General features: G+C 39.2%; 1 protein-coding gene across 1 annotated transcript; it reads right to left on the bottom strand.

Annotated features, from left to right (window-relative positions):
• Positions 1 to 1,691: 1,691 nt before the first annotated feature.
• On the bottom strand, positions 1,692 to 2,273 carry MBD3L1 (methyl-CpG binding domain protein 3 like 1; the record flags this gene model as incomplete). Its single annotated transcript, XM_080661386.1, has 1 exon — positions 1,692 to 2,273. The coding sequence occupies one exon, from the start codon at positions 2,271 to 2,273 to the stop codon at positions 1,692 to 1,694; it is 582 nt and encodes a 193-aa protein (XP_080517512.1).
• Between the last annotated feature and the right edge of the window lie 9,210 nt (positions 2,274 to 11,483).

Raw genomic sequence — 11,483 nt, 5'->3', positions numbered from 1 at the left:
ATACCATCTCACACCTGTCAGAATGGCTATCATCAACAAATCAACAAACGACAAGTGTTGGCGAGGATGCGGAGAAAAAGGAACCCTCGTGCACTGCTGGTGGGAATGCAGACTGGTGCAGCCACTGTGGAGAACAGTATGGAGTTTCCTCAAAAAACTGAAAATGGAACTCCCATTTGACCCAGTAATCCCACTCCTAGGAATATATCCTAAGAAACCAGAAACACCAATCAGAAAGGATATATGCACCCCTATGTTCATAGCAGCACAATTTACAATAGCTAAGATTTGGAAACAGCCTAAATGCCCATCAGCAGATGACTGGATCAGAAAACTATGGTACATCTACACAATGGAATACTATGCTGCCGTAAAAAAGAAGGAATTACTACCATTTGTAGGCACTTGGATGGAATTAGAGAACATTATGCTAAGTGAAATAAGCCAGTCAATGAAAGAAAAATACCACATGATCCCACTCATTTGGGGATAATGAAAAACATTATAAACTGATGAACAAAAAGATAGTTACAGAGGCAGTAAAGCATCAAACAGACTGTCAAATTACAGTGGTAAGGTTAGGGAGAGGTGGGGGAAATAAGAGATCAACTGAAGGACTTATATGCATGTATATAAGAGTAACCAATGGATGCAGAACATTGGGGGGTGAGGGCATATATGGGAGTGGGGTGGGGGTGGGGGGCAATGATAAGATATGTACACATATAATACCTTAATAAAAATTTGAAAAAAAAAAAAAAAAAAAAGAAAATTAGTGTAGCTAAATTAGTATTAATTTTAATGAAAGACATTAAAACACATTCTAACTAAAATTTCAGATGATTACTACATGGGAGAATAGAGAAGAGAAGATTCAATTTAAAAATAATTCATTTTTAGGGAAGATATGAATACTATAGATACTCTATTATTGTTTAATGCATTACTCTCAGGAAGTGATAAATATGTCACACAAATTTAGTAATGATAAAGAGGATTTGACAATACAACATGCTTGATCAGGTAAGTAGACAAATAAATCCCAACAAGCAGTAGCTCATTGTTAGATCAATGATGCTGAAAACAGTGTCTCTTGATATTGTATCTCCCAAACGGCATGTCAATCTTCATGAACTCAATTGAAACACATATAAATCTAAAAAATGAAGGAAAGTCTGGTATTTCATTATATGCAACTCTAAATTACTGCGCAACGAAGGACAGAAAAAATACAGACCTAGAAGTAGATATCTTATTTTAGAACATAAATATAAAAGCTCCTTAATAAAACACTATTTTGGAATCTACTGGAATATTACACAAAAAGGACAATCCATTCTGACTGGTAGGTTTTACTCTGTGACTGTGAGGGCAAAACACTAAGTAATCCCATGACTTTGATAACTCTCTGTTGACTTTAAAATACAAGTAAATAACACACACAGCAAAGAAAAATGAGAGTACAACATGAAAAGGAAAGATCTTTCTCTTTTCACCTGAAACCAAAACTCTCACCTCAAAAAGATTACTGTCTATATATCCTATGTCACATGAAGAAGTTTAATAAAGAAACCCATTGGTATATTTTAAAGTTTTAAAAGCTCAAAGCCAGAAAACATTAGGGACTCTGCGGAGAGACATTAATAATGTGTTGTACTCCATTTCATCTGCACCGTCTTCTCTTTTCTCCCCTAGTGTTTTCCAGGATGTTCTTCTTGGTCCCTCACTTTCTCAGTCTCACTAGCAAGTCTGTCTGCAATCAACGCTCTCGCCAGTCTCTCTCTTGCCATCTTCATTTTCCTTTCCTGTTTCTTGATATCTTTCTCAGTTACCAGAAATTGTTTGCAAGGGAGCTGTGGGATACCCAGACCAGCTCCTGGAACCATCTCTGCCACATGTGAGGTCCCGGCAGGTTTGGACACGGAGCTGCCGTGAGGACCACGTGTGAGAACACCAGGCAGGGACTCACCTGTGCAATTAGGCACAAGTGTTTGCAGGGCTTTGGTAAGATCAAAAGGACTTAAGAGTTGTCCTGCACTGCTGCAGGCCTGGAGTCCTGGGAGTCTCTTCTGCCAGCACACCTGTTGGGGCTTGTCCAAGGTTTCCTCCCACTGGTGATATCTGACCTCATTGCCTGGGTGGGATGTGATTCTCGTAACTGGACTCTTGAATATGTTACTGGACATCCTCAATGGGATGGAGATGCTTAAATCAGGCTTTGGTTTGGATTGGTTTACCCAATCATGACACTTCCTCTGTGAAGTCTTGACCATCGTATCTCTTTTCCATTTACTCTATAAAAATAAATCGTGAAATTGGATCTACATGATCAATGAAGCTTGCCTTCTTAGGACAATTACTTCAGCTGTCTTGTACTTCCACCCTCCCTCTGGGGATAGATCTGACTTGCATCCTGGGAAATCATCAAGCAGATTTGTCAAAAACAGAAAGCTCAAGGTCAAAACCCAGAAGCTAGTCCAGATCATTTATCCTCCAACACCTTATAAGACCCTCTCCTTTATGAGTATGATTTTATTCTCTATTTGTCATTGTCACTCTCACTACACCTGATTTAGTCTTGGTACTCTCTCATGATACACAGTACCCAATCTTTTTCTAAGTCCAAAGTCCTACCTTTCTTTTGTGTTATGTGAGTATTCATTTGGTTAACCCATTGACCACTTGAATTTCAGAGCTAAAATCATTAGTGATATCACCACGCAACCCACTTTTAGTGACTCACTCCCATATCCCAGAAATTTGGTCATGTTCAAAAATAAATAATTCAGAAAACATATTCATCCACTACAAATGTCTGATTTCTAATATTTTTAAACACTCATACAATAGATACCCATTCTTCAAGATTGCAAGTTATGCCAGATCACCAGATTCTTATCTTAATTTCCCCACTTCATATCAATTAGAAGGCATGGTTCTTTGGAAAAGACAATAATCCTGGGAAAAATAGAAGGCAGCAGGAAAAGAGGAATAATAAATAGGAGATGGATTGACTCCATAACAGAAGCCATAGGCATGAATCTACAGGAGCTGGACAGGGCTGTTGAGGACAAGACAGGGCTGTTGGACATAACTCATTCATAGGGTTGCTGGGAGTCGGGAGCTGACTCAATAGCACATAACACACACACACATTCCTATTAATCCTGGATTCCATGGACTATGATCTCAATAATTCCCTGGAATAATCCAAAATTCTTTACCACTCATCATGTCTACCTTGTATAAAACTTCAAATTTAAAGATCTGATTATCTGCCATGCTATAGCTACAGCTGGTCTTAAGATAATTGCACAATATTTGGATACCACTGTAAATACAAAATCACCTACATCTATCGTGAAACACCCATAATGCCTGAAAATTTTACTTTCTTTTTATGTGTTGACATATTTACTCCTCAATTTTTCCCAAAGCCTGTTTCAGATTTTCTCCACTTTTTCCTTTTGTATATATTTGATATCCCTTAATTCGTCTGCTATTTCACAGAAAACTTGTAAAATACTACTAGATTGAAATTTTACCTATGTACTTGCCAAATCGGCAAATATCTCTGATAAGCTTCCATTGCTTCCCAATTTGCTCTAATAATACTTAATTTCTTTTATTCTCCAATGGTGATCTGGATCTCATCTCTTCTTCCTTCTTATTAAGCTCTTCCCACCAACATTTCCATATTTCCCGTGTACTTAGTTTTGTTGTTAATCCTCACCTGAAGATATTTTTCCATTGACTTTTTTTTTTTTCCAGAGAATGGAAGAGATGGGGAGAGACCGTGAGAGAGAAACATCAACTGGTTCTCTCCCGCATGCACCCTGACCAGGGCTGGGGATCGAGCCTGCAACCAAAGGTAGGTGCCCTTGACCAGAATCAAACCCGGGACCCTTCAGTCTGAGGGCTGTTGCTCTATCCACTGAGCCAAACGGCTAGGGTGCCCCTGTACTTTTAATCTCTCTTTATGAACTGAATCCTTCCCTCAGCATTTACAGAGCTGCAAGTCTTTCCTGACTACATGGAAATTTCTCACCTGCTCTCCCTGGACCCCTCTTCAACCACTACTTTTCCTACTCCCATCCCTTAGTTGCGAATCATTGAGAAAGGTCATCTGCAGCATGTGTCTCTGTGGCCTCACCTTCACCCACCTCCTCAGATCAGCCTCAGCCGCACTGCCACCTGCCCTTACCATTCTAGGCTAAGGTCACAATGATTCCTTTGTTACTAGACCCAAAAGGAACTTTGCATTGTTTATCTGACATGATCTTTAAGTGGGAAACTTTTAAATATATTTGAATAACTTATTTATGTGAATATTATTTGATGGCTGTGAATCTTATAAAATCTAAAGCAAGAGTTTGTTATAAATGGAATGTACAAACTGGACTTCTGGACTCAGTACAAAAAATGTAAACCAACTTAATGTTTACGCTGATGACATTTATAAATCATAATAGCTTGGCTCTACTGGGTGAAAATATACAACTAAAATTACTTTCACCTGTTTTTACTTTATTTAATGTGGCTACTAAAAATTATATTTCATAATATGTAGATTGCTTAATCCTACTATTGGACAGAGCTGGTCAAGCCATGAGGGAAAATAAAGCCCACAGAAAGTGGTCAGGGAAAATTTTCCCAAGGTAAGAAGTATACCCTGGCCCTAACTGGTTTGGCTCAGTGGATAGAGCGTCAGCCTGTGGACTGAAAGGTCCCAGGTTCGATTCTGGTCAAGGGCATGTACCTTGGTTGCGAGCACATCCCCAGTAGGAGGTGTGGAGGAGGCAGCTGATTGATGTTTCTCTCTCATCGATGTTTCTAACTCTCTATCCCTCTCCCTTCCTCTCTGTAAAAATCAATAAAATATATTAAAAAAAAAAGAAGTATACCCTGGCCCCCACTGCAAGATGCAAACTCTCTCTCTCTCTCTCTCTCTCTCTCTCTCTCTCTCTCTCTCTCTCTCACACACACACACACACACACACACACACACACACACACACGTACACTAACAAAACCAAACCAGTGCTACCCCAGAGTGCCACCACCACTCAAATGCCATGAGGTTGCATTCCTACATAGTCCTAACTGGACTAATCTCAAGTGAGAAGTCAGAAGTCAGTTAGGAAGAGCCAAAACCAGAGACTAAGGATCAAGATTTTTATTAATTCCCCACTCTTTGGCTTCTATTAAACATTCAGTATTTTCAGAAAACTTTTTCAGGGAGGGTTGTTTTAAAAATCTCTTCACCTTTACTATGTGTAAATATCCAAGATATGTAAAGAGTAATTACTCTAGCCAATAAATGAGAAGGAGATGATAGAATATGACTATCATTATTACTAAATCACTGTTGGATTAGTGAGCCAGTCAGGGGACAGATGACACTGGATTAATTTGGGCCTCAGTAAGCTGATTCTGATTAGAGTACTATCATAGTGATTGCTCTACGCTGGGACCTCTGAAACGTGCCAGCCCTGCCTACTGTTTAACAACCAAAGCCCACCAGACAGGCAAGTCCTTACTGACAAATCCCCTGGCTCCACTCCTCTGACAACACCTGGAGGGGTTTCCAAAATCCCACTTTGTCATGACACTCTTCTACCTGCCACAGGCCAGGAAAACATTTTCTGTGGTGCTCATTTCTGGGGGTGACACTTCTCCCATGGGTAAAGGAAAGATCAGGGTGCAGACCTAGTGAATTGCAGGAATTAGCACAAAAACTGGCGTTTGCTGACAGAGAGAAGAGAACCTTTAGTGTGTACAGCTACCAGGGTCCACAAAGCCCCAGGGGTCTGTCCCTAGGTAGCATTGAGGAGGAAGGTGCAGGACAGAGCAGGTACTTTTGGGTGTGATTGTACTTGGTGATGCCTGCAGCATGACATATGTGATACTGGTAATGCATTCAACAATGTTGTTCAGTGATTTATTCATCTTATGTTATGGAGTGCTTTCAACATACGTTCAGGCGCTAGTACCCGCCCTTTAGAGTTTATAGTGTCGGAAAATGTTTTACATTTTATTTATAATATGTAGATAAAGCACATGTGGGAGTAGTCAGCCAACAGACAGAAAGGAGATTTTCTTTGTTGGCTAGTATGTAAACAAATTTTCTTTAAAAAGGAAGTGTTTTCTCCACTTGAACTATTCAAGTCTCCTATGATGATTGTTATTCTCAAATTCATATATTCTCTAACAGTTTATGATTTATATTAGTGTAACACTGTTTTATTTGGTATGTGAAGGCTGAATACTATTATATTTTCTTGGTGATTTTATCTTATATTAATAGATGGCAAACCTCTTTATCTTAGTTAATCTTTTTGCCTTCAAGTCTATATTGATAATTCTAGCGATAGCCCTATTTTGCTTTGTTGAGATCAGTCTGTTATAGTTGTGTTTATTTCTCTACTATCTACTTTTCTGTTATTTTATGTGTGAAGTTATTTTGGGGGGAACAGAATTTTTCTAGATTTCTCTTCTTTTTCTCTTGTTCTTGGGACTTTCAATTAGTTCTAGGTTTTCAATTGACCTACATTGTGTAAAAGTTTGTTTTTCTCTATTTGCATTGGCTAAGGCCAAGCATCTAGCTCCGCGTGACCCTGGCACCAACATCAAAGCGAATGTAGACTGACAGAGTGATTTCTTCAGTCAATTATTTTGACCTTTTATCAGGATTTTGCGCATCTGTCCCGCACACCTAAACCTGCCAAGTCTGTTTAAACACACAGGTGCATGCACGCGTATGCAAAGGTCTCAAAGATTCTAGAAGCTTTTCACCCACAAAGAGACCTTAAGTCAGAAGAACATATTCAACCAAAGTGAGAACTGGAAAAGATCTCCCACAAACTAAGCAGCCTTAGCACTTAACACAGTTGGAAACTGGGCAGTTGGGCAGGGATTGCGTGTGTCAGTGCCATCTGAAGGGTGCAAGGCCAGAACATATTTCTGCTTGACAAGCCGTGTGGGGTCAGGGAAAGAGAACCGATTTTCTGAGTTAGAAGTGGTAAGTTCCAGTCTTGGCCAAATCACTTCCTGGTGATCATGGGAAAGCTCTGATACACCTGCCAATGGGAAAGTGGTACCTCTCTACATCAATGTACAGCAGATGAAGACAATAATGATTTAACTATTTATAATGCAAAATATTTTCGAGTTCTCCAAATCCTTTCAGACCTCATCTCACTTTTCCCTGGCAACAACCTTGTTATGTTGGCATTATTATTACCCCTATTGTACAGAGAAGTAAGTAATTTCTCCAAGGTTCCCGAGTTAATAAAAATGCAGATTCAGGACTCGAGCCTAGTTTTCTGACTCTAAATCCCGGGATCATTTCATTGTACCCTGCCCCTTGTCAAAACATTTGGAAAACAAAAAGCATATCGAAAATGTAAGGAACTGGTGTTAATTTTCTGAAAGAGACACACGTGGGACTTCTTGTCAACCTGCAAAAGACTGCTGGGCTGCTGGCAGATTGAAAACTGGAAGAAAACACAGGAGATTTTCTGGTCCTGCCCTTTACATGTGTTATACAAGCAAGTGTTTAAACCTTTTCAGGACAGAAAAACATCTGTTACTCTTTTTGGCATTTCTAACACCCTAGCTGCCACAATCTTCTTTGATAGACCATTCCAGGATTCTGTTATCTGGATGACAAAAAACAAAACAAAACAAAACAAAACAAAAACCCACCTTTTCTTCATGATACAATATAGGTCTCTTTCCTCTTCATAAAAAGTTCTAGGTTTGGTCTTCTTCGTCACTTGTCACTTTTCCCTTTTTTTCTCCCTTCATGTTCCCGAGTGTGTCAATTTCTGCTTTAGAAAAGCAGCTTGATTTTTATGAGACTCCCAGTTTCTTTTCCATTGCTTTCCTCCTACTAGTCATAATAATAGAAAAATTTTGGTCTTTTAACATATATTAAAAACAATACTTGTTTTGATTCCTTCCTTCTTCCTTTCAATTAAATAATTTCCTAACCATTTCTTTCTGAATTTTTAACCCCACAAGACTAATTTGTCTCTTAAAAACCAGGATCAAACTGGGTCATCAGATCTAGTGTGCCTCTAATTACCACATGGACTGATGGATCATCATGTCCAGACCCCTGGCTGTTAGAGCTAATTCACTAAAATTAAGCAGTTTCATCTCAAAGGTCACTGAAGTCTAAGGCATCTTGGTTGACTGTGAATGACAAGCGGTAAGGGCTGCTGCTCCCATCTGACAGAGGGCGGAGCTACACCTTTCCCAGGGTTTCCCAGGGATGGAAATGCCATGGATCTCGATTGCTGTCTTAATTTGGGCCACTACAACAAAATACCATAGATTGGGTGACTTGAAAAACAGACATTTGTTTTTCACAGTTCTGAAGGCTGGATGTGCGAGATCCTGGTGAGAGCTCTCTTCCTGGCTTGCAGATGGCCACCTTCTTGCTGTATCCTCACATGGTGGAAAGATGAGATGGCTTTGGTCGATTCCTCTTCATATAAGGGCACTAATCCCATTATTGAGGTCTCACCCTCATGGCCTCATCTCCAAAGACCTTGCCTCCAAATACCATCATGTTTGGGGTTGGGGATACAAACATTTAGTCCATAACAACTACCTTGTTCATTATTTTGGCTTCTAGGTAGTCCAGAGGCTTGCCTCATGTTCAGAGTACATTTCTTTAGACATAATTTTATTCTTGCTAGGTCTTTTTAAAAAACGAACTACTGTTTAGCATTATTCTAAAAATTCTTTATTCTTAAGAACATATTTTATTTTTCCTGTGCTCCCCTATTTAAGCTAAAGAATTCCTTCCTTTACTCATTAGGCCTGTTTTCCATACATTTTATCATTTTGCTCAATCATTTAACTGTAGCATCAAAAAGGAAGCATACACAACATTTTATTGGTGGTTATTTTAGAATGGTGAGATTTTTATTTTTTCCCCTCAGCTTTTCTTTTCTTTCCAAACTATTTACAATGACATCTATTTTAGCAATTTAAAACAAGTTAAAACTAAAAGATAATGAAAACAGTGTGGTTTTAGAATAAGAAAAAACTAATAGACTAATGAGGGAAAGAATGGACTATTCAATAAATGATACTAGGACAAGTGGCCACCCATATTGGAAAAAGTTTATATTCCTACATTATACCATATCCCCAAATTAATTTTAGGTGAAAAACAAAACTTTAAAGTTTTCAAAGAAAATATTGGAAACTATATTGATGTTGTTGGGATGAGGAAAGGTTCCTAAAGTAATACATAAGAAGCACAAACCATAAAGAAAATTGAGTATGTATTCAATTGACTACTTCTCATGATAAAGGACACAATAAGAAAAGCCAACAAGCACAGCACAGACTAGCAGAATGTATCTGCAAAGTACACAACCAACAGAGGATTAGCATGCACAATAGAGAAGGTACCACTGCAATCCTACTTATCTTACAGATATCCCTACACACAAATTAAATGACACAGACACAAGGCTATTCAATGCAGCAGTGTTTATAGTAGCAAAAATTTCAACAACTGCAAATGTGGTATGAAAATATCTCATTTCTGTTGGTAAAAGAAAGTCACAAGTAGTACTGCTAATATTGCTATGGCTTGTGGCCTAGATTCATAACAAAAGGAAAGTCTAAGCTTCATTTAGAAGCTAGTAAAAAGGAAGATGTAATTTTTTTCTTAACCAGGTTCACAGACCCCTTGAATTGAACAGGCTGCAAACCCAAGATTTAGGATCAAAATGTATTTGGCTGCTGGAAATGTTGCTCAGTCTCTTGGCTACCACTTGGCCTGGGCAAATTCTGGACTCATCACCTCTTGGTCTGTCTTCTCCTAGATCTTGGTGCAGCAGTTCCTCACTTGCTCATTAGTTCTTTTATGTCTTTAGGAAAATGCTTTTTATATTTCATCCTATTTTTAAATTATCTCTAGTATGAGAGTTGACCCACTTGCCTAGTCCACCATTACAGGAAGCAGAGGTGCCTGCATTCGAGTTATCTCCACCTGTATGTACGCAAGGCCTTATGTCTTCTCACTTGGATTGCCAGCACAGCCATGGGTTTCTAACCCTCCAGTATGGCCTTCATTCTCCAGTCACCAGAGAAATTTTTCTAGATGCAAATCAGATTTCTAAAATGTAAATCTGATCATATTAGGTCTTAGCTTAAAGTCATTCTGAGGCTCCCAAATAGTTTAGTGTAAAATACAAATTCTTTAGTAAACCGAACTCCTGTTAAGGCTTCTATATTGTGTAAGTCTCCTATAAGACTTATAAAAGGGGGAAATGGGGACATCTGTAATAGCGCCAACAGTAAAAATACAGAAAGAGCCCAGCCCATGGGGCTCAGTTGGTTGAGCGTCATCCCATGCACCAAGGGAGGTCACCGGTTAGATTCCTGGTCAGGGCACATGCCCAAGTTGGGCTCCATTCCCAGTAGGGGGTGTGCAGGAGGCAGCCTATCGATGTTTCTCTGTCATCAGTTTCTATCTCTCTTTCACCTTTCCTCTCTCAAATCAATAAGAACATATTAAAAAATAAAGACGTATAAAAGATTCCTAAAAGACAGGAAGTGGCTCTCTTCTCACACCCCAACTCTCATCCTATGCTCTTGCCAGGCCCAACTCCTTTGAGTATCCAGAATGCTGTATGTGCCCTATAGCTTCTGCACCTTTACACATGGTATGTCTACCCCAAACAGTCATCCCCTCTTCCCTCCTTGGACTGGCTAACTCCTCTAGTGTTTTAAGTCTCAGCTCAGGCACCATCCCTACTGGAAAGTTTTTGTGATTTGTCTTTGGAGTCCTTCCTAGGTTCTTTCACAATACCCATGTCCATTCCTACTTTTATTAAAAGCATATTATTCTGTGATTTGTGTTCTTTTTGGTCTCCCTCACTAGACAATACACTGCTTCAAGTCAGGGGCTTTCTTCCTCTGAATGCGCAGCACACACCACAATGTCTGATCCTCCATGTTCATTTACCAGATTAAATGGAGAAATACTTGGCATACTATCTTCTGTAGTAATTTAAACTATTCACTCTTTTTTTAAGTGCTAGGGTGATAAGACACCATAACCCTTGCCTTAATCACTTTTGCCTATGTACCTCGCTTAGTTAGGAATTTGTATGCTGTGAAATGACTCATTCCCATACATGTTTTAAAAACTGGGAACTCTAGGTTATATATGTCCAAGTTATAACTATATACTTTTTTACCCTTTACCTAATCATTCCCCAAATTTGGGTTAGCTTTTTAAAATTAAGACAAGCCGAAACCGGTTTGGCTCAGTGGATAGAGCATCAGCCTGCGGACTGAAAGGTCCTGGGTTCGAGTCCGGTCAAGGGCACGTACCTTGGTTGCGGGCACATCCCCAGTAGGAGGTGTGCAGGAGGCAGCTGATCGATGTTTCTAACTCTCTATCCCTCTCCTTTCCTCTCTGTAAAAAATCAATAAAATATATTTTTAAA

Source organism: Plecotus auritus (assembly GCF_963455305.1).
Source record: "Plecotus auritus genome assembly, chromosome: 3".
Classification (NCBI taxonomy): Eukaryota; Metazoa; Chordata; class Mammalia; order Chiroptera; family Vespertilionidae; genus Plecotus; species Plecotus auritus.
This window is presented reverse-complemented; position numbering and strand designations above follow the sequence as displayed.